The sequence below is a fragment of the Ornithorhynchus anatinus genome, chromosome 1, assembly GCF_004115215.2.
Source record: "Ornithorhynchus anatinus isolate Pmale09 chromosome 1, mOrnAna1.pri.v4, whole genome shotgun sequence".
Lineage (NCBI taxonomy): Eukaryota > Metazoa > Chordata > Mammalia > Monotremata > Ornithorhynchidae > Ornithorhynchus > Ornithorhynchus anatinus.
Window position 1 is genome coordinate 25,562,707 of NC_041728.1, and position 24,745 is coordinate 25,587,451.

Consider the following 24,745-nt stretch of genomic DNA (forward strand, 5'->3'; position numbering starts at 1 on the left):
TTGCAGAAGTGACATTAGAACCCAGGACCTCTGACTCTCAAGCCCGGGCTCTTTCCACTAAGCCACTCTGTTTCTCAGTATAACCCATCAGCATTGCATTTCACCAACAAGAACCCATGGAACTCTAACAACTTGGAGACTTCCCTGAGCATCAACTGTTCTAGATCATCTGTGCAGACATGAATGAAACTCAACCTTGGCAAGAAAGGATCATCATTCAGATTTTGCTCAAAAAAGCTGCTACTGATCTCTACTTTCCTATTCTTCAATCATATCATCATTCTAAAAAACAACAAAACCTTGTGTAGAACCTAATTAAAGGCCTTTTGAAAATCAAAACACATATATACATCACATAGATACAACATGTTCAGTGGTTCCCTTCTATCTACACACTCATTACCCCTTCAGAGAACTCCCAATCAATCAATCAACAGTATGTGCTTTGGTCCTAAACCTGATTGTAGATTTTACCAATTTTCCAAGGTATAAGAATGAAACTCAGCAATATACAATTTCCATGATTACCACACTCTCCTTAAAGCTGGGGTGTGCACTGGTGATCCATCAGTTCTCTAGTTGAGTGGTCATTTACAACAAAATGTTACCTACACCTGTCATAGGTTTAATGATTTCCCAAGTTCTTTTGAAACTCTGGACTGTACGTCATCTGATTCTACTGATTCGATCCCTCTAGATAGTATTTTGACCTAAGGTATCCTGGGTGGTTACCATAATTTGATCCGATTCCTCTGGCTTGTTTATAAAAACATTACATGTGTCTATGTTTCTACCATCTTCCTCAGTAAAAGAACTGAAGGATTTGAGACCCTTGGCTATTTGCCTTCCATCCCTGAGTGCATCTTTCACAACATGATCATCAAGTGGCTCCACTGATTACCCTGGTATAAAACAGGGTAAATATGACACACAAAACAAGATCAAAAAAATGCATCAAGAAAACATGTCTAAGTTTTTGCATGCAAGCATAAATATCTTTGAATATATCCATGTGGGCTTAAGAAATATCTGCTGTTTTGCTTTTGCAATATTGGTTCCATTGCTAAGCCCTACGATAATGACTATATAAGAATCCACTGCTACTGCACAGCTTTGAAAAGTACAGAATACAACCAGATTTTTTGAAAAAGTGACTATCATGAATGGATGTATTCGGCTCCTACTTTGGGGTAATTTGAAAGTAAGTAGACCTAGTATACAGGCAAACTCTGTCCAACCTGATTATTTTATATCTACCCCAGTGCTTAGTATCGTGCTTGGCACATATTAAGAGCTTAATAAGTACCATAATTATTATACAGGTGGCTCCATAAATTAGTCTTGAAAATAAAAACTTGATTATATACACAAGGTAAGTTTATGCTAGGGAGAGCAAATTAGTTTAAAAAAAATGTTGTGGATTGGTAATTTTAGGCTATGAATTACAAGCTGCTTATGAGTTAGATTTTCAGGTCAATAAATCTAGAACTTTTTGTTGTATCATAAATTGCCCTTCACACCAGTGATATTTCTTTCAATAACAAAAAAACTACCTCAAAATCTTGTTTCTTTATAATTTACGACATACTGCCTCCCAGTCTGGTGTTTCATCAATTTAACAATTCTAATTGCCTTATTATCTGCTCCGGTGCAGCAGTGAAGCCTTTAAACACTTTCGTTTACCTCATCAACAGGAAAATACGATATATTCCATCTTTAAAGATATTACTTCCACTTCTGTAGTAACCTCCAGCAGAAAGAACTTAAGCTTTCTGAAAAGCCAATACCATCTATCACTATTTTACTGTTCATCAATGTTTATATGTCTTTGAATTTCACATTTAATGGAGCTTTTTATTGTTGTTTTACACTTCAGAGCTTTCAAAGACATTAAAATACCCCCAATTCCTTGAGTTAATTGAGCTGTTCATGTATGTGTGTGTGTGTGTGTGTGTGTGTGTGTATAAACACACCTAGATAAAACACACACACACATACACACACAACGCAACTGTAGCATATGACTGGCCTCTACTGTGGCCCTGAGCTCCTCCCCCATCACTCCTATCATCAGGTCTTCGTCCCTCCCTCTCAGGGCCTTCATTTCTTACCGACATCAGGGTCCTTCCAACCTGCCGTCCCTCATGGTTCAGATCATCTACACCCTTAGTCACTACACTCCCAGGTTAGTGTTCCCTCCTCCTACCAAAGTACACACAGGCATCTCTGTTCGCCAAGGTCACAACTTGCTTTCTGTCTCAGTAAGTTTTAGGCCTTCCATCTTTCACTTCTCAGTTGCACCATAACTGGGGGCCCAGAATCCCTTACCTCGACTCCGGTGCCTCCATTCACTGCTTGACAGAACTCAAACACAGATACCTCAACCTGCCTTTGGTTTTTTTTCTTTGCCTTTTTTTATTATCAGCACATCTCCCCATCCATTAGTACAGAGAATTGAGGGTGGGCCCAAATCACTACCTTCTAGCCATAGTACCTGACTGCTTTTCTGATTTAATTTTTTAATGTATCCTGGTTTTTAATATTGATTTTGTATTCTTATTGCTTACAGGTCTGTCACCAATTCTTTCCATGCCTTTACTTAGATCATGAGTCCTTCGAGGGCCCGGAAACATGTCTAGTTCTCCCCAAGTATTTTTTTCCCCAGGGCTTAATACAGTGCTCTGCACTAGACTGTCCTGAATACATGCTATTAGTACTACCATTACTCATTTTTTACCCAAAAGATGGGTATTTTCCTCTCTATTAGAACATTTCTTGTACATTCCACAACTACTGACAAAGCTGGGCTGATGACTGGGGTGCTAGCTTTGGCTGATTGCTCTGGGTAGGCTTCTGCTGGTTCAGGGGAAATGCGAGGCCTGAGATGTGCAGGTGACTTGCTTTGGTTTTCATCTTTCCTATTAAAAGTGACCATTAATCAGAAGGCAGGTCAAGACACACACAGATTGCTCTAGATGCAACTGTCAGGGTTCCAGTTGGTGAGGGGGAGGTTACTGTCCTGCCTCAGTTACCCCTACCACTCCCAGACCCACAATTTGTTGCAAGAAGAGCAAAGGAAGTGGGCTTCTTGGGGAACCAAAGTATTTTACCTCTCTAAAAAGGGCTAATTCATTACTAGCAGAGTCCCGTGGGAAGATGTAAAGGTGCTTCAGCTAGTTATCCCAGTGGGGAAATAAAAACTAGCATATCTACTACCCACTTGCCCTCCAGATTCAATTTAGAAGTAAACTGGGTTGGCAGCATGGCTCAGTGGAAGGAACATGGGTCTGCGAGTCAGGAATCATTCACTGAATCATACTTATTGAGTGCTTACTGTGTACAAAGCTCTGGACTAAGCACTTGGAAAAGTCAATATAACGATCCAGATTCAATTCTTGGCTCTGCCACTGGCCTACTGGGTGATCTGGGCTAGTTGCTTAAGATCTCTGGGCTGCAGTTCTCTCCTCTGTAAAATGGGAACAGGATAGACTATGAGCCTCTGAGGGGCAGTGGCTATGTCAGATTCATAAAATGCTACCCCAGGACTCAAGAAATGTCATAAATCAATCAATTTAACACATGGAGCCAGGGAGAAACTGTATTCCCAGGACCCTTTTTTACTTTAACTCATGGAAAGAAGACTCTGATAGTCTGGGAACGATATAAGTAAATGGATAGAGACAGCAAGACACCTGGCTTGGGGTTGGGGGGGGCCGAGGGGAGAGAACAACGTACGGAGGAAAAGTTCCTGTGGGTTTTTCCTCCTGTTTCTGTTTTTTGAATGGAAAAATAGAGCTACAATAAAAAATGAGCAAGGAAACAGAAGAACAAAAAGCAGAACAGAGCTTTAAGCATATAAACTCTGGAGGGCTAGGAAAGGAAAGAGGAAATCAAGCTAGTGGGGCTTCAGGGACCCTCTGCCCAAGCCCATCCAAGGGCAGGAAGCACAAGATCTCAAGTTTCCCATTTCCTCCTGCAGTCCTTTTGGTTTCACAGTCTCTTTCTGCAACATTCCCCTAGTGGAATTGGCATCCCTATCTAAATTGTAGTAACAGAGATTTATGTGAAACATAAGGAAGAAGTTACTGTATGTAATGGCTGTTTGGCGGAGGATGAGCTTGCATAAGGCAAGTCGGGTTTTGGATGGAACTGATCTATAGAAAATATCATTTTCTGTCCTGAAACCGCACGAGGAAAACCTCATGGTAAGAGACTGAAGATAGCAATCCCGACAGACATTAGGGAGCCGTATATCACTGATCACCCTGCCCAGCCAGTCCCAGGAACCCTGCCGTCAGGTCCACCTGATAGACAAAGAGCAGCTTGGAACCTCTCCAGTGGTGCCAACTTTAAATTGGGCACAGTCCCAAATCAATCAGGAAGCAATCTCAATGAAAGGCTGCCCTTTCTGCTCGAGACCAATCTAGCATTTTCCAGCTTTATGATACCAAATGGGGACAAAGCACTAGTTACCAAATCCCCTTTGGCTACACCGCTGAGTTGGGTCACGTTAGCATCACTACAGGGCAGGTGACATTCAGGTTGTGCAGTGTGGACATCCTCCCAGGTGACAGATAAGGAATTTCCTTTACTAGATATTGTAAAGAACACGATAGAGCACTATCTGCCCAGGATGACTAAAAGACTGGTAATACTAGGGCACAGTGGGATGTACTATCCAGGGTAAGGTTCTCCCTAGCTTTAAAATTCTAACTTTTTTTAAAAACAGGCCATAGTCAGTGAGACCAAACAGCCCAAGATATTCTTCCCTTATCTGGAAGCATCCCTAGATCGTGTTCTAGAGTTTGCTCCTTTAACACCGCAAAGGGCATTTCCCTTTACAGAAATCAATCTTATTTATTGAGCACTTACTGCGTGCAGAGCACTGTAGTAAGCACTTGGGAGAGTACAATATAACAGAATTGATAGCCACGTTCCCTGCCCACAACGAGGTTATAGACTAGAGGGACTGAAGAGAAGGAAAAAATTAAGTACATTAGAAATCTGATTTTATCAAACTGAACAGGCACCAACAATAATTCAGATTACCTAAAGTTTGGATTCTCAAACAGGAATCTAATTTTTTAAATTTTCCATATTTTCTTCTGATTTTTCAATCAAGTCTCTGTTCGGAGAACCAGTCACTCAGGAACCTGAGGATCTTGGGCCTTCCTCCGAATTACACAAAACCAACGGACACACTATATAAAAACATTGTGTATAAAAAAAAGCAATCTCTAGTTCACATAAAATTCCCTGGAGGCAGAAAACAATTTGCTTTAGGAACCTACAGCAATTAATTGATTGGAAGAGTTGATAGCTAATCAATCTGAAGACTGAATGAAGCTCAGAAAAATCCAAATCCAGAGAGAGGGCACTGTCAACTTATTTAAGAAGAGTATGTTTAAGAAGTTTTAAGTTTTAAAACCTGCAAAACTTTTAACACTGTCAACCTTTGTTGGGAAATAAAACATTTAACTGCAACAATTCAGAAATCAGCGAAACACTAGTTGCCAAACCTGTAGAGATTTTGAAGCCAAAATACACAAAAGGGGACCACGATGGAGAATGGAACTAGGAACCAGAAGACCCAGGCTCTAATCTTGGCTCTGCCACTGGCCTGCTGGATGATCTTGGGCAAATTACTTAACTTCTCTCTGTTCAATTTCCTCATTTCCAGTAAGACTGTAAGCTCTGGGAGGGACAGGGATTGCGTCGGAGCTGTTTATTTTATATCTAAAATATACTGCAGTGCTCAATGGTGTTTGCCGCACAGTGCTTAATACCAGGATTATTATTTTAATAAAATAAAGCACTGACCACCGCTAATAAAGGTGCTAACATTCAAAACTTCAAAGTAAGTTTCATGCTTTTCCCTTTCAAAAATTCACTTCCTCCTCATGTCTTTGAACAGAAATACCGAAGCAGATGATTTATCAGCAACACAAAACATATCTAATGAGCCCCAGGGATCCATTAATCACAGAAGCCTAAGAAACACGACCAGTAACTCCTTCGGATGTACAGTTTCTCATTTCTTAGTGCTGGTAGGGATTTCCCATGTTTGGGAATTCCCTCTGCAGTAGATCTCAGAGAATTTATTTCCAGAGCGCCCATTTCTGCCTGTTCACAGATGACACCCATCTGTATCAGGCTTCACCACGATCCCTAATCCACATTAGGAGCCCACTCTGGGGTAAGATTTATCCAAGTGGAAGACTCACTGCAATCTTTTTTTTTTTTTTTAAGAGTGTCTGGTCTTAAAACAGTGTCTTTAATTTGTGACAGGAGGTCTGTACTGGCCCCATAAGGCTTTCTGATATCCTGTCCTCACTGTCCATTCCATCCCCTGTGCCTCTCCTTCTTCCTGACTTACAGTGTTTGAAATTTTGCTCAATCATAATAAGAGGAGGAAAAAGAACAGAAGAAAAATCAAGAATGGCAAACTTAAAGGAAACAACATAAAAATGTACCTTGAGAACTGATTGAGAACAGATTTCACAGTTAAGGAGAGCAATACATACAAATACTGTACATGTGAAGGACTTCAAATTACTTTTTACACAAGGATATAATCTTGGAGAAAATTTTAGTGGACACCTAAGAATCCAAATATTGAAAATTAAAAATTGAGATATTCATCTCCAAAGGTGGAGAACTTTGGAGTTACATACTAATTTGCTTTTCCCCTACCCTTCCAAAGGAAGGTTGTTACATAACATTACTTTTCTTACTGTAATGCCATCCCTAATAGATCAAGCAGACCTGAGTTAATCTATAAACTACATTCTAGATTCGGAATATTTTTCTTCCTCTTAACCTCTGCAAAAGAAACAAACAAAAACTACATTAACATTAATCCCTGTAATGCTTATTCACTCTAATAATAATAATGTTGGTATTTGTTAAGCGCTTACTATGTGCAGAGAACTGTTCTAAGCGCTGGGGTAGATACAGGGTAATCAGATTGTCCCTCGTGAGGCTCAGTCTTCATTTCCATTTTCCAGATGAGGGAATTGAGGCACAGAGAAGTTAAGTGACTTGCCCACAGTCACACAGCCGACAAGTGACAGAGCAGGGATTCAAACCCATGACCTCTGACTCCCAAGCCCGTGCTCTTTTCACTGAGCCACACTGCTTCTCTACTCTACTGTAACTACCCTTCCGGCAATTAACAGTAAGGGGTCTAACAAATCTACAAACTGAATGAAGCCCCCCTTTTCCTAAATATTTGCTGCAACTTCTTCCACTATTCCTGAATAAGAATCAGAATTTATTACACCAAGTAGAGAAACAACAGAAACTCACCACATGCAGGCCTCATTAATTTCTTCCTGCCACTGAGAAATCACGATCTACTCTGTGTGCATCAGTACTGATTGTGTATCATGTTTCTACTTTAAATAGTGCCAGAGTCACCAAATCATCAATCCATTAATTTATTTAAAACAGATACACTACAAAATTATGCTTGGTGAACATATAACTTTATAACCAGTAAAATTCATCATTACTATTTATACAAGAAATATCCCTTAAAAGAATTTTTTAATCGCTATCAGTGCCCTCAAGAAGAGTTACTTTCAAAACCAGGTCAAATCTATATTGGTTTTAATTGTGCAATTACTTTTAAGGGTAAGACATTCAGAAAATGTATCTATTAACCTTTAAGGTTATAAGGAAATGATATAAAAACAATACACTTAAATGAAAATGAAAATTACTATTCCAATTAATGTGATATTACCTAAAAGTTCAATTTGGCTAGTACGCACTTAAGTAAACTACATTATTTCAAAGTACCTTTACTTAAATTACACATATCTGTAATGAGATGTGTTTCCATAATAATCAGTTTTTGTACTTTGTTTGTTGCAAATATCTGGTTAGACTAAAACTAACATTAAAATGGTGAGCCTAAGACTTTAAGTTCCTAAAGTTCCCTTCGGGTAGTAAATTAGGCATTTCAAAAGAGGCAATAAACCCTTCCAGTCTATAGCGGGTCACTTCAGCGCTTTAAGAAGAGCATCAATTCTTTCAGACTAGACCAACAGATGTTTCAAAAAGTTTGTAAAAGCTGATGCTCTTCCCAAAGCCCCTAACTTACTACTAGGGAGTAAGTTTAGAGACACGGAAGTCATTAACAATGCTTTTGCTTTTGTGCTTAACTACTTCAAAATCCAAAACAATTAAAATCTGCATGTCCTCCAACGGTATTCATTTGGACTAATAATGATGGTATTTGTTAAGCGCCTACTGTGTGCTGAGCACTGTTCTATGGTAAATGAACATTAGAAGACTTCAAATTTATTTTCTAAGAACTGCAAAAGAATTGTGAAATAGTTTGAACTGTGGTAGAAATGTGAGTTTAAACACTTAGAAAAGGATACAGCCTCCTCTCCGTGCAAGTAGAGTAACAATCTTGATTATCCAAACTGCTCAGGCCCAGCCATAATCAGGATAACGGATAACCCCGGAAACATTTAAATGGGTCAATCATACATGTTCTGTATATTAAGCTATAAATCCCTAACTTTCTTAGTAGTTCCCAGGGCAACCTGCCTTTGCAAGACCCTGCTCCCATCTGACACAGGCCTGGCCCCAGGCTTCCTTGCCAAGTTCTACACAGTACAAGACATAGTTACTGCCCTGAAAGAGTTTCCAAAGTAAATATACATACATAAAGATGTATACTAAATAGATATAAGACAAATGACAAGAACACTTAATCAAGCAATGGCATTTCATTCATTCATTCAATTGTATTTATTGAGCGCTTACTATGTGCAGAGCACTGTACTAAGTGCTTGGAATGTACAATTCGGCAACAGATAGAGACAATCCCTGCCCAACACCGGGCTCACAGTCTAAACAGGGAAGACAGACAACAAAACAAAACAAACAGTCTGGCGTGAATCCCCATTTTACAGATGAAGAAAATGAAGTCCGGAGATATGAACCATTGCAAGACTTGGCCCTTTTTATGGTCTTCAAAAAGGGCCATCCTGTGGGGAGGGGCTGAGGGAGGAAATTAATTCCACAACAGAGAGCCAAGACCAATAGTAATAATAACTGTGGTGTTTGTTAAGTGCTTCCTATGTGTCAGGCGTATTTATTGAGTGCTTACTATGTGCAGAGCACTGTACTAAGCACTTGGGAGGGTACAATAAAACAGAGTTAGCAGACACGTCCCCGCCCACAACGAGCTAGGCCATTATTAAACAAGTGTCAAAGGAACATTTTAGGTGCAGATGCAAACAGATCCACCTTACCCTTTCCTTAATTTCCCAAGGTCATTTCTTGCTATTTCCATTCCCTATCCTTCAATCTCCTTCTCCTTTCTTCTTACAATTTCTGTTCCTACTTAGATCTTCTGATGTCGAGGAGCACCACATAAAGCCACTGTGTACTACCTCATTGCCACAATCAAGTCTAGAGATCCCACTGCAATAAGGTCCACTCTGAACAAAGGATTCCAGTCCGTCATTATTAGCTGGGATATGGACTTGATTACAATAGTGATGCTGTTTTCCTAAAAGACAGACAACACATAAAAGAAAGCAGAAAAGGGAATTTCAAACAGAAACTGCACTTCCACCTATAGCCTGCAGGGAAATGTAGTGGACTTGATGTGGGCAGGAAGCACGTCTGCTCTTTTGTACTGTACTTTCCCAAGCGTTTACTACAGTGTTCTGCACATAGTAAGTGCTCAAGAAATTCCAGTGAAGACGACGGTGACATGGTTGCTCATGAGGGTGACCCACAGGCTTTCTTCCTTCCTGCCTCAACAAACATCTGACTGATGACTGGGTCAGACTGGCTAGCACTCACTCCCTGGCCAAAGAGGGGTAGAGCTCTGGCAAACAGTTGAGCATTTACAATCCATTCCTCTCCTTCAACCCAATTTTACCATTTACATCCAAACTAGAGGGCTGTTGTTACATCTTGTGCTTTACTTTGGCTCACCTACTGCCTCGAGACAGAAGCAAAATGAAATTGAAGCAAATGTGTGTGACGATTTTAAATTCAAGAACTCACTCTCTCTCCTCCTCCCCTTCCCAGGTTTCCTTCAATTCGGATGTGATCTTACTTCCAGGTGCAGGGGAGTAAGAAAGATCCATAGGAGTGGTCCTCCTAACTTTCTTCTGCTTTGCTTACACACTAATGTTGTTCTTCTAGCTGCTCCATCTCCATTTCAAAGATGGGAACAGGGAAGTAGCAAAGTTGTCTGTGTATGTGGGGGGGGGGGGGGGGGATGGAGGGAGAAGAGCAGGTGTCAGTTCGCTGTAAACTGAATTTTCAGTTTCTCCATTAATCAACAGTATTTATGGAGCACTTACCGTGTCCAGATCACTGTACTAAGCGCTTGACAAAGTTCAGTATAAGAGAGTTGGCAGACAAGCTTCTTGCCCTCCAGCATACATCCCTTTGAAGATGATATGGGACTCTTACAAATTTATGTATATCAAAGAAAAAAATACATCACATTTTATAGAACACATACAAAGAGCATCAGGCTCTGTGTCAGAGGAACGGGTAAAAACAAACTTGGGAAAATTCCAGAGTTTGGGAAAGGTGGTTTCTGAAAGGGTTGCTTTACAAAAATCAATACAATTTCCCCACAGGTTCATGATGTAAAATTCTATAATCAAGGCTTGTAGATTTGTAATTATGGTATGTCAGCTACATTTAAACAAGAGTGTTAAAAGATTGTTAAAGTTAAACTAACACAATTGCAGTGTGAATTGTCTTAGTCTCATTCTAATCTACTGGTGTCACTTTCATTTAATCAGAGGGAAACTATGGGCCAATGTCAGTGCTATTTCGCATGCCCTAACACTCTTTGTTCACATTAGATTTTAAACTATTACCAATCCAAAATGGTTATAAAAAGATATATTTAAGAAAGTTTTTTTAATCAGTTAATTCATTCACCAGCAGGCCACTTCAGGTGGCTTTATTGAAAGTAAGTTGACTTTAAAGTGATTAAGCAACCTTTTATGTTAACTGAATGGGAGTTTTTTTCCCCCCATCCTAGAGGAAATGTGGGATAACCACTATGTGTGGGATGACCCGCACCTGTAGAAAATCTACTATGATCTGCTACATCTTCTAATACTTTTGTTAGTAGGTTAAGATAATTTATGAACAAATATTTAGAAAGCATCAGGTATTTTCTTCTAATCCATGGCAAACTGCGTTACCTCATTAACCATTTAAACTGTTGCTGAAAAAAGAGACTGACTTCTTCAAAATGATGCAGACAAAAATTCAAAGAGCACTATGTAATTGGTTCCCTATAAATTGCAAATATGCAATCAACAAAGAATACATTTAAAGCACCTTGGCTTCACATAAAAATGACCATGTCATGAGGACAGCTATTTATCTTCTCTAATATATAAGGAAAGCAATAAACTTTTGGGAAAAGGATTTAAAATATTCAAAATACTGAATACATCTACGACTTACATAAGTACGTAAACATCAGGCTGCATCTATGACCCTAAAATTATCTGGATTGCCAAATAATCTGGATGATTACTATGCCCACACTTCACACGTGGTTAACGGAGTACCCACCAGTTGTCAATGCTCAATGTATAATGCAAGCTCACCATGGTTTCTTTTGGACATAGTAGATAATGTATAAAATTACAGAGGATGAGTTGTTTTTTAATCCCTCCCAGAAGCAGAATGTTAATTCAATGCATCATCTGTCCTGGATACATTTTAGTTCTTCTCTAGCTGCAGGTAGACAACAGAGCTAGAAGACTTCTTGAAATGCCTAGGAGTCTAGGATCTGGAGAGTATACTTATCTTTCATGTACATTTTTGGATGTCAACATAATCCACACTCATGGGGATGGTTCAAATGAACAGAAATATCAACTTTTAGAATTTCTCTTAAATTGATGCAGGAGCAGGTTAAACACTGCTCTACTCCACCACTTCAACTGCAAAGTGCCTTTAAACTTTAACCATCCCTTTCCTTCTAGATAGCACTCTTAATACAGTGTCTGCACATAATAAACACTTAAATGCCGTAATAATTGTAACATTCTCCAGACTGCAATTATGCTGCCTTTTCAGAGCCTGAATTCCTCACCAAGAGAACTATGTCTTCCACTACCAAGAACTTTTGTGAGGGGTCTCATTTGTGTAGGCATTTGATACAAATGATTTAGAATGGAGATGTGTCACTTGATCAAATGTGAACGCAAATACTACTGATTTATTTGCTATTCTGGATCCAGTCTAAGAGTCTCCTATGCATTGTCAGAACAAGTTGGGCACTGGGGCCTGGTTCTTAGGCTGACATATTGGCTAGGGCTGCTAAGTAAAGGGTTGGTATTTGTATTTGTTAAGTGCTTACTATGTGCAGAGCACTGTTCTAAGCGGTGGGGTACATATAGGGTCATCAGGGTGACCCATGTGAGGCTCACAGTTAATCCCCATTTTACAGATGAGGGAACTGAGGTACCGAGCAGTGAAGTGACTTGCCCACAGTCACGCAGTTGACAAGTGGCAGAGCCGGGATTCAAACCCATGACCTCTGATTCCCAAGCCCAGGCTCTTTCCACTGAGCCACGCTGCTTCTCTAGGCACAGGAGATATGCGATTGGGAGTAGAAGCTTGGAGCAGCTTGACATGGGCATTTATTAACTGAATCGTATTGAGTGCTTATTGTGTGCAGTGTATTAAGTGCTTGGGAGAGTACAACACAACAATAAACAGTCGCATTCCTTGCCTACAACGAGCTTATAGTCTAGAGAGGAATCTCATTTCTCCTGTAGTCCATGAGCTCGTTATGGGCAGGGACTGTGTCTGTTTGTTGCTATATTGTACTCTCCCAAGTGCTTAGTACAGTGACCTGCACACAGTAAGCGCTCAATAAATATGACTGAATGAATGTGTCTGTTATACTGTTATATCGTACTCTCTCAAGCATATAGTGCAATGCTCTGCACATAGTAAGCGCTCACTAAATACGATTGAATGAATGTGTCTGTTATATTGTTATATTGTACTCTCTCAAGCATATACTGCAGTGGTCTGCACATAGTAAGCGCTCAGTAAATACGATTGAATGAATGTCTGTTATATTGTTATATCATAATCTCTCAAGCATATAGTACAGTGCTCTGCACACAGTAAACACTCAATAAATGACTGGACTGAGTCCCTTAGGCCAACCCTTCTTTATCACCTAGGCTGACGGCCTACCCCCCATTCCCTGGGAGGGGCCCACCCTCAAAGGCTTCTTCATTCTAGCTCTGTCTCTACCATCCCTGTGGCTCCCACATCCACGGCTTAGGATGGGTGGCAGGCAGACACCCAGATCCTTGAGAATATAATAATAATAATGATGGTATTATGTGCCAAGCACTGTTCTAAGCACTGGGGTAGATACAAGGTAATCAGTTTGTCCCACATGGGGCTCACAGTCTTAATCCCCATTTCACAGATGAGGTAACTGAGGCACAGAGAGGTTAAGTGACTTGCCCAAAGTCACACAGCTGACAAGTGGCGGAGCCGGAATTAGAACCCACGACCTCTGACTCCCAAGCCCAGGCTCTTTCCACTAAGCCACTCTGCTTCTCTATGTTCGGTGAGGGAGGTATTGCAGCTCACCATGGTGACAGGGTAGTCTAATAGGTGGGTGGATTGTGACAGGGGAAGGAGCTTCCTTTTGAGGGAGTTGAGGCCTTTCTCCACTATTTATTCATTCAATCGTATTTACTGAGCGCTTTCTGTGTGCAGAGCACTGTACTAAGTGCTTGGAAAGTGCTTGGAAGCAGCGTGGCTCAATAGAAAGAGCCTGGGCTTCGGAGTCAGAGGTCATGAGTTCGACTCCCAGCTCACCTCATCTGTAAAATGAGGATTAACTGTGAGCCTCCCGTGGGACGACCTGATTACCCTGTATCTACTCCAGCACTTAGAACAGTGCTCTGCACATAGTAAGCGCTTAACAAATACCAACATTATTACAATTCGGCAACAGAGACATTCCTACCCAACAATGGGCTCACAGTCTAGAAGCAGGAAGACAGACAACAAAACAAGTAGACAGGCATGTATTAGTGCTGTGAGACGGAGGGCGGGGTGAATTATCAAGTGCTTAAAAGGTGATACAAAAAGGAGAGAGAGTAGGGGAAATGAGGATTTAGTTGGGGAAGGCCTCTTGGAGGAGGTGGGATTTTTAATAAGGCTTTGAAGGTGGGGAGAGTGGTGGTCTGTCATACACGAAGGAGAAGCAGTATTGCCTAATGGATAGATCATGGGCCTTTGAGGGAGGAGGACCTGGGTTCCAATCCTGACTCTGCCACCTGTCTGCTGTGTGGGCAAGCCACTTAACTTCACCGTGTCTCAGTTACCTCATCTACTATCTCCTCAAAGAACTGCGGGGTGGTGGGAGAGGGAGAGGAACTGGGCTCAGTTTCACTGATTGCACACACACGTCCTTCCTAGCAGGGGCCGCTATGGACAGGGCTCTTAGTTCCACCCCTGCTCCCTCACATTTCATCAATGGTATTTACTGAACACTTACTGTGTGCAGAGCACAGTACTAAGTGGTTGGGACAGTATAATACAGAGCTGGTAAACACATTCCCCGACCCAGCAGGCTTACAGAGTAGAGGATGAATTGAACACGTGCCAGGACTGGAACTTCGGTTTTATATTATGTCAGAAACATTTCAAAATACCAATCTCCTTGAGAGTGGGAGTAATGCTTTCTTCAGCAAATTATGCGGAAGAAGTTCAGCTTTCCAAACATTTATATCAAATCTTCCAATCCATGTGCCTTTCACCGTTGGTAACAATTCATTAAGAGTAATACTAAGCGCAGGCAGACCTAAAGGAATTCAGGCTAGGGCAAGCCTAAAATGTCTCCCAACCCAGAGAAACTCTCAGAGAGGCTGACTGGACAGTTTCTGGATTCCTTCAGGGGTTTTATTCAAGCACCCTGGACTTCCTATAGAATTCAGTGGAACTCTCTCACCCTCTTGGGGGAATTCTCTGGACTGGTCCAGCACAGAGCAGAATCTTTCCTTTCCTTCCCCATCCTAAACAAGGCTTCCTGGCTGAAATAGTTCACCCAGGGACACCCTAGCTGAAATAGCATGGCCTAGTGAGAAGCAGCGCTGCGTAATGTTAAGAGCTGACTGGGAATCAGGAAACCTGGGTTTTAATCCTGGTTTAGACATTTGTCTGATGTGTGACCTTGGGCAAATCACTTCACTTCTCTATTCCTCAGTTGCCTCATCTAAAAAATGGGTATTAAATCCTCCTCTCCAAATAAGGGAGTGTCTCCAAGCAGATTATTTTGTATCTAACCCAGTGCTTACAACACTGCTTGACATAGAGTAAGCACTTAATATTTACCCCCCTGTGAGACAGGAACTATGTCTGATCTGATTATTTTGTCAATCCCAATCCTTGGCACATAGTAAGCACTTAACAAATGCTTGACTTTGGATTTCAGAGGAAGGAGAACTCCAGACCCAAGGTAGGGAGAAGTTGGCCGGAGTAGATGAAGGGGAACACTGGCAATCAATCAAATCGATCATATTTATTGAGCACTTACTGTATGCAGAGTACAGTACTAAATAAATGAGAGAGTTCAGTAAAACAGACATATTCCCTTCCCACAACGATCTTACAGTCTAGGGGGGGAGACGGACATTAATATAAATAAATCATGGATATGTACATAAGTGCTGGGGACTACGGCAGAGGGATCAAGAAAGGGAGCAAGTCAGGGTGATGCAGAAGGGAGTGGAAGAAAAGGAAAAGAGGACTTAGTCAGGGAAGGCCTAATGGAAGTGATATGCCATCAAATGGCTTGCCTAGTCACACAGCTGACAAGTGGCAGAGCCAGAATTCGAACCCTTGATCTCTGACTCCCAAGCCCGTGCTCTTTCTACTGAGCCACGCTTCTTCTCTAATAATGATAGTGTTAAGCGCTTACTACGTGTCAAGCACTGTTCCAAGCGCTGGTGGGGGATTCAAGGTGATCAGGTTTTCCCATGTGAGGCTGACAGTCTTAATCCCCATTTTAATAATAATAATAATGATGGAGGTATTTGTTAAGCCCTTACTACGTGCCAAGCACTGTTCTAAACACTGGGCTAGATACAAGGTGATCAGGTTGTATCACCACGTGGAGCTGACAGTCTTACTCTCCATTTTAATAATAATAATAATGGTGGGTATTTGTTAAGCCCTTACTATGTGCCAAGCACTGTTCCAAGCACTGGGCTAAATACAAGGTGATCAGGTTGTCCCACGTGGGGCTGAGTCTTAATCTCCATTTTAATAATAATAATAATAATGGTGGGTATTTGTTAAGCCCTTACTATGTGCCAAGCACTGTTCCAAGCACTGGGAGGGGGGATACAAGGTGATCAGGTTATCCCACGTGGGGCTGACAGTCTTAATCCCCGCTTTACAGACGAGGGAACTGAGGCTCAGAGAAGTTGTGACTTGTCCCAAGTCACACGGCTGTTAAGTGGCAGAGGCGGGATTAGAACCCACGACCTCTGACTCCCACGCCCGGGCTTCTCTGTGCCTCAGTGACCTAATAATGTAATCATGTTGGTATTTGTGAAGCGCTTACTCTGTACAGAGCACTGTTCTAAGCGCTGGGGGAGATACAGGGTCATCAGGTTGTCCCACGTGAGGTTCACAGTTAATCCCCATTTTACAGATGAGGCAACTGAGGTCCAGAGAAGCGAAGTGACCTGCCCACAGTCACACAGCTGACAAGTGGCCGAGCCGGGAGTCGAACCCATGACCTCTGACTCCGAAGCCCAAGCTCTTTCCACTGAGCCTCATCTGTAAAACGGGGACTAAGCCTGTGAGCCCCACGTGGGACCACCTGATGACCCTGTATCTCCCCCAGTGCTTAGAACAGTGCTCTGCACATAGTAAGGGTTTAAGAAAGAACAACATTATTATTATTATTGTTAATCGGGTAGGCCTCACCCGGCGGCCGGTCCTGCCTCCGCGCGTCAGGGCCGGGGCGCGCTCCCGCGCTCCTCACGGCCTACTCACCGCTTCACCACACCCGTCTTGATCTTGATTTGCCTGACGCGAGGATCCGCCATGGCTCTGGGGGCTGAGGCGAAGACGACGAAGGAAGGAAGATGGGGGACGAAACAACGCCCGGGAAACAGCGGGGAAAGGGAATTCCTCCGCTAAACGCCCAGTGGACAACCCCCCTCCCCACTGCGCATGCGCCAACCATGCGCGGGCCCGCCACCGCTCGCTCTCGGGGCCGAGCGCGCCCCCGCCCCGTTGGACTGAACCAACAGCATTCGGTGGCGGGGGGGGGAGCGTTCGCCAATGAGCCTCTGCGTCCCCTCCTCCTTTCCGAATAGACTGGTCTGCATCAGCAGCCCTGAGTTCGGCCTAGCAGGCAGATGCACAGCGCTGCTGGAAGTAATGTACAATTTTATTAATAATAATAATAATAATGATGGTATTTGTTAAGCGCTTACTATGTGCCGAGCACTGTATTAGGCGCTGGATAATGTTGGTATTTGTTAAGCGCTTATTATGTGCAGAACACTGGTCTAAGCGCTGGGGTAGACACAGGGGAATCAGGTTGTTCCCTTCTTTTCAACGTCCACGGAAATTCCAGGCTTCCCATCAGCATTCTCATATTCACCGTGCCTTCGTTTTGTGGCAAGAGCTTGGGAGCCAGAGGTCATGGGTTCCAATTCTGCCTCCGCCACTTGTCAGCTAGGTGACTTTGGACAAGTCACTAAATAATAATAATGTTGGTATTTGTTAAACGCTTAGTTATTTATAATAATAAATAATGTTGGTATTTGTTAAGCACTTACTATGTGCAGAGCACTGTTCTAAGCATTGGGGTAGATACAGGGTGATCAGGTTGTCCCACATGAGGCTCACAGTCTTAATCCCCATTTTACAGATGAGGTAACTGAGGCCCAGAGAAGTGAAGTGACTTGCCCACAGTCTCCCAGCTGACAAGTGGCAGAGTTGGGGTTGGAACCCATGACCTCTGATTCCCAAGCCCGTGCTCTTTCCACTGAGACACGCTGCTTCTCCAGTAATGATGGTGTTTGTTAAGTGCTTACTACGTGTCAAGCACTGTTCCAAGTGCTGGGGTAGATACAAGATGATCAAGTTGTCCCACGTGGGGCTCACTGTCTTAATCCCCATTTTAATATTAATAATAATGAAGGTGTTTGTTAAGCACTTACTATGTGTCAAGCGCTGTTCTAAGCGCTTGGGGGGGGGGAGGGATACAAGGTGATCAGGTTGTCCCACGTGGGGCTCGCTGTCTTAATCCTCATTTTAATATTAATAATAATGGTGGTATTTGTTAAGCCCTTACTATGTGCCAAGCACTGTTCCAAGCACTGGGGGAGATACAAGGTGATCAGGTTGTCCCACATGGGACTGACAGTCTTAATCCCCATTTTACAGATGAGGGAACTGAGGCTCAGAGAAGGTAAGTGACTTGTCCGAAGTTACACAGCTGCTAAGTGGCAGAGGTGGTATTAGAACCCATGACCTCTGACTCCCAAGCCTGGGCTTCTCTGTGCCTCAGTTACCTCATCTGTAAAATGGGGACTAAGACTGTCAGCCCCACGTGGGACAACCTGATTACCTTGTATCTACCCCAGTGCTTAGAACAGTGTTTGACACATAGTAAGCACTTAACAAATACCATCATTATTATTAGAAAAATCCAGTGGCATAGGATGCTGCTGTCTAAAGGTTTATTATTTTATTTTATAGTATTAGGTGCTCTCTATGTGCCAGACACTGTTCTAAGCATAGGGGTAGATACGAAGTCATCAGGTTCAATCGTATTTATTAAGTGCTTACTTTGTGCAGAGCACAGTACTAAGCACTTGGGAAAGGGGATGTATTTGATGTTATATTGTACTCTCCCAAGTGTTTAGTACAGTGCTTTGTATTCAATAAGCGCTCAATAAATTTGATTATTAATAATAATAATAATAATAATACAACAGTAAAGAGTGACAATCCCTGCCCAGAGTGAGCTCACAGTTTGCGGAGGAACTGTGTTATTTTGTCAAGTGCTTACTGTGTGCCAGGTACTGTATTAAGGGTGGGTACAAGCAAATCGGGTTGGACACAGTCCATGTCCTACATGGTGCTCACGGTCTCTATCCCATTTTGCAGATGAGGTAACTGAGGCTCAGAGAAGTAAAGTGACTTGCCCAAGATCACACAGCAGACAAGTGACAGTGCTGGGATCAGAACCCAGGTCCTTCTGACTCCCAGGCCTGTGCTCCATCTACTAAGCCACGCTGCTTCTCCACTCCACTCTCTCCCCCAATCTCAGCTCCTTTTTCCCTCCTAACCTACATCACTCTCACATCTCAGAGTAGCAGCATGGCTCAGTGGAAAGAGCCTGGGCTTGGGAGTCAGAGGTCATGGGTTTGAATCCCGGCTCTGCCACTTGTCAAGTGTGTGACTGTGGGCAAGTCACTTAACTTCTCTGTGCCTCCGTTCCCTCATCTGTAAAATGGGGATTAACTGTGAGCCTCACGTGGGACAACCTGATTACCCTGTATCTACCCCAGAGTTTAGAACAGTGCTCTGCACATAGTAAGCACTTAACAAATACTAACATTATTATTATTATTACCTCCAAGCCACCCCCAGTCCTGGATCACAGAAACAGTCTGCTTCCTCCACTCATGTTACTAAATGCAGCTAATGGAAATCCAGCCAACTTCTCCCACTACAAATTCACACTTCCATACTTAAATGCAACTCTATCTTCTGCTTCACAACCCTTCTGTTCTTCCCTTACTTTCTTACACACACACCAGCTCTTCCAAATCTTGAACTCCCTCCTGAAGCTCTCACTTCTCCTACCACCTCCCTCTGTGACCCTTGATTATTGCCAGCTACTTTGTTGTTAAACTCAAATCCAACAGGCCTGAACTTTTTTTTATCACTCTCTTTGTAAATATTTTCTTTTTGGGCAGGAAAGTGAAGGTCTCACTTCAGAAAGATCTGATTTTGGGTCTCTTCAGCCCTGCCCAGGAACACTCAGTCTTGTCAGAGATCTGTGGTACTCAAACATCTGTGGTACTCCAACAAGAGTATTTCTATTATTTTTGTATTTATTAAATACTTACTATGTGTCCAACCAAATCAAATCAGACCATTCCTGTCCTACATGGGGCTCACAATCTCAGAGGTAGGGAGGACTGTTATCTAATTCTCATTTTTCAGATGAGGAAACTGAGGCCCCCAAAAGTAATGTGAATTGCCCAAGAAAAGCAGCGTGGCCTAGCAGAGAAGCATCATGGTCTAGTGGAAAGAGCACGGGCCCCAGAGTCAGAGGACCTGGGTGCTAATTATGGCTCTGCCAATCGTTTGCTGTGTGACCTTGGGCAAGTCACTTAACTTCTCTGTGCCTCAGTTTCCTCCACTGTAAAATGTGGATTCAAACCTCCCTCCTACTAAGACTGTGAACCCCATGTGGGTCAAGGACACTGTCCAACTCGATAAACTTGTATTCATTCAATTGTATTGAGTGCTTACTGTGTGCAAAGCCCTATACTAAGCGCTTGGGGGAGTACAATACTGCTTGTCCCACAGTAAGCCCTTAACAGATACCATAAAACAAAACAAATACAATACTGCCTGTCACATAGTAAGCACTTAACAAACACCGTAAAACAAAACAAATAATGTCTCAAAGCAGGTTAGTGGCAGAGCTGGGCCAAGCAGTGCTCTGCACACAGTAAGTGCTCAGAAAATATTAAGTGCTCAGAAAATACCGTAGATTGATTGATTGAATGAGCTGGGACTAGAATCCAAGTCTCATGATGCCCAGTTTTGGGCTCTTTCCACTAGACCACGGTGCCTCGCATTGTCATAGTTGGAAACACACTGGGGCAGTGGCCCCTATCACTCTGATGATGCCTACACTGATGCGGACAATGCCTGAGAAGCAGTGTGGCTCAGTGGAAAAAGTACAGCTTTAGGAGTCAGGGGTCATGGGTTCTAATCCCAGCTCCACCGCCTGTCAGCTGTGTGACTTTGGGCAAGTCACTTCACTTCTCGGTGCCTCAGTTACCTCACCTGTAAAATGGGGATTAAGACTGTGAGCCTCACTTGGGATAACTTGATTACCCTGTATGTACCCCAGCACTTAGAACAGTGCTCGGCACATAGTAAGCGCTTAACAAATACCAACGTTATTATTATTATTACTAAGTGCCTCTGCTCTGAGGGCAAGTTCAGGGGAGGGATTTTAGGAAGGCGGGCTCTAGTTTGGCAGAAGGGAAATAAGTTTCAGGCAGGGGGAAGGGAGTGAGCAAAGGGTCAGAGGCCGGAGAGTCAGAGAACACCTTGCAGTTAGGTAAATAGCAGCATAACTTAGTGGATAGAGCTCGGGCCTGGAAGTCAGAAAGACCTGGGTTCTAATCTCAGCTCCACCCCTTCTCTACTGTGTGATCTTGGGTAAGTCACTTCACTTCCCTGGGCCTCAGTTATCTCATCTGTAAAATGGGGATTGAGACCGTGAGCCCCATGTGGGACATGGACTGTGTCCAACGTGATTACTTTGTATCTACCCTAGTGAAGAGTTTCGAGTACTTTACCAGTCTCAGCCATGGGAGGGATAGTCAAGCAGAGTCATACCCAATCCATTCACAGTTTGGGCAGTGGTTAGCGAGTGGAAGGCAATCTGCTACAGGTCAAAACTTGCCTGTGCTGGGCAGCAGGTAAGAGACAAGGGCGGAGACTCAAGTTTCCTGGGCGGAAGAAGGCAATGGTAAACGACCTCCATATTTTTACCAAGAAAACTCCAAGGATACGCTACCAGAATGATTGCAGATAGAGGTGGGGTGTTCTGGAAAAGGTGTGTCCATGGAGCCGCTGTGGGTGGGAGATGATTCGACAGCATAAGACAAGACAATCGCAGTGCTTAGAACAGGGCCTGGCACATAGAGCTTAACCAATTCCATGCAAAAAAAGGGATGTTCCACAGGACATAACAATGTCTGCATAGAAGCAGAATTCAGTGACAGGGTCAGCTCAGTGTCACCGATGAAAATCTTTGGTTATGTGAAGGACTTCCTGGATGCAGATTGTTCCAGAACCCTGGCCTCCTTTAGGCTTATTTTAGGCCATAAATCATAGTTGATTCCACAAATGGTTGATAATATTTGCATGTCTTCTTGCAAGCGTGTTTCTGAAGAAGAGCCATCAGCATCAGCAGCTCTTGTAAAACTGGTTCAAGGACTCTCAATGATGCTCACGGACTCTGGAGTTGAGTTCACTGGAGGACTAGAAGTATATTCCATAACCAACTTTTCAGTCCCTTGTTGTTTCAGGCGTGACTGTGTAAAGAAGGTTCAATAAGATCGGACCTATTACACAACTTGCTTCTACTCCGTTGGCTTAAGGGAATGGGCCATTCAAACCTCCTTCCCACTTTGCCTCAATCTCATCTCTCCCACCTCCAACCTCTTGCTTGTGCCTTCCTCCCTGCCTGGAATTCTCTCTCCTTGCCATTCCAACCGACCACAACTCTCTCCATCTTCAAAACCCTTATGTGACGCTATCTCCTCGAGGAGGCATTCTCCAATTAATTTCTGGCATTATCTTTCCTGCTTATATCTCTCCCAACTGCCACTTCAGCACATGTGTAACACATAAGCACTTAAAAACTCACAACCCCGTGTAACACTTAGACACATATCTTCCATCCTATTGCTTAAGAATTAACTCATTTACATACCCACTTTTCCTAATTCCACCTATCTGTAATTAATTTTAGTGTCTGATAGACTGCAAGCTCCTTGAGAGTAGGGATCTTGTTTACTGATTTTATTGTACTCTCTCAAGTGCTTAATAATACAGTGTTCTGCCCACAGTAGATGCTCAATAAATACTATTGATCTGATGCTTTATTTGAACGCCCTCAGCTATCACACATCCAGCCCTATCGTTGGGAAGGAATCTAAAGATTTTGGTAAACTGAGGACAACTAAACTTGCTTTGAAGTTGCTAGAGCCAGAAGTTGTGGATTTTTTTTATGGTATTTGTTAAGCATTTACTATGTGCCAGGCACTTTTCTAAGCACAGGGGTAGATAAAAAGTAATCAGGTTGTACACTGTTCATAGCCCACATGGGCTCACTGTCTTAATTCCCATTTTACAAATGCGATAACTGAGGCACACAGAAGTTAAGTGACTTGCCCAGGGTCACACAGCAGACAATTGGCTGAGCCGGCATTAGAACCCGTGACCTTCTGACTCTCATGCGGATGCTCTATTCACTATACCACACCTAGAGGACACTGATAATATCCAATACTCTTGTATAAGAGCTATGAATTCAGAGCTATTTCTAGCCCCTCTCCGGATTTGATATTTAAAAAATCATGGAGAAGCAGCATGGTTTAGTGGGAAGAGCCCGGGTTTGGGAGTCAGAGGTCATGAGTTCTAATCCTGGCTCTGCCACTTGTCAGCTGTGTGACTGTGGGCAATCACGACCCCCTGCGAGAAGTAGAATGGCTTAGTGGAAAGAGCACGGGTTTGGAAGTCAGAGGACGTGGGTTCTAATCCTGGCTCTGCCACTTGTCTGCTGTATGACCTTGGGCAAGTCACTTAACTTCTCTGTGCCTAAGCTACCTCATCTGAAAATGGGGATTAAAAGTGTGAGCCCCTCGTGGGATAACCTGATTACTATGTATTTACCCCAGCGCTTAGAACAGTGCTTGGCACATAGTAATCGCTTAACAAATACCATAATTATTATTATTACAGTGCCTGGCACACGGTAAGCAGTGCTTGGCAAATAGTAAGCGCTTAACAAATACCACCATCCCCTTTTCCCTCTCCTCTCCCTTCCCTCGCCCCCCCCGCCCACTGCTCTCCCCCCGCCCAGCACTGTGCTCATTTGTATATATTATTTATATATATTATTTACTACCCTATTTATTTTGTTAATGAGGTGTACATCCCCTTGATTCTATTTATCTTGATGATGTTGTCTTGTTTTTGTTTTGTTCTGTTTTGCTTTGCTCTCTGTCTCCCCTGTTTAGACTGTGAGCCTTTCAATGGGCAGGGATTGTCTCTAACTGCTGCCGAATTGTACATTCCAAGAGCTTAGCACAGTGCTCTGCACATAGTAAGCACTCAATAAATACTATTGAATGAATGAACAGTAAGTGCTTAACAAACACCATTATTATTATCATTACTATTATTAATTATTATTTGCCCAAGTGTACCCAGCAGACTCAGGTCAGAACTGAATTAAGAACACCATTCTTCTGATTCCCAGCCCCATGCTCTTTCCCCCTTCTGGGGTAGGTTCTATGTCTAATTTCCCAGTGCTTAGTACAGTGCTCTACATACAGCGAGTACTTAATAAATACTATGGTTACTAATTTCCACAAGATCACACTGTCTCCCAGATATCAATCAATCAGTAGTATTTAGATAGCATTCATATAGTAAAGCTAGTATCTGAAAATTGTCTCCAAGAAGCTTCAAAATACCTCAGAGAATGTGACTTAACAAGAACCCTTACGATGTGCTTGCTGATCCTCTAATTCATTCAATAGTATTTATTGAGTGCTTACTATGTGCAGAGCACTGTACTAAGCGCTTGGAATGTACAATTCGGCAACAGATAGAGACAATCCCAGCCCAATGATGGGCTCACAGTCTAATCATACAACCCAGTTCACAAACTTTGCTCCTC

At 42.7% G+C, this 24,745-nt stretch overlaps 1 protein-coding gene across 1 annotated transcript in view; it reads right to left on the reverse strand.

The window, feature by feature from the left end:
• Positions 1–17,263, reverse strand: part of TBCA (tubulin folding cofactor A) — a 45,653-nt gene extending 28,390 nt beyond the window's left edge. Inside the window, exon 1 of the mRNA XM_029069374.2 lies at positions 17,059–17,263. Coding sequence (XP_028925207.1) covers positions 17,059–17,111 — 53 coding nt within the window. The 5' untranslated portion in view covers positions 17,112–17,263. The remainder of the gene's footprint in view (positions 1–17,058) is intronic.
• Between the last annotated feature and the right edge of the window lie 7,482 nt (positions 17,264–24,745).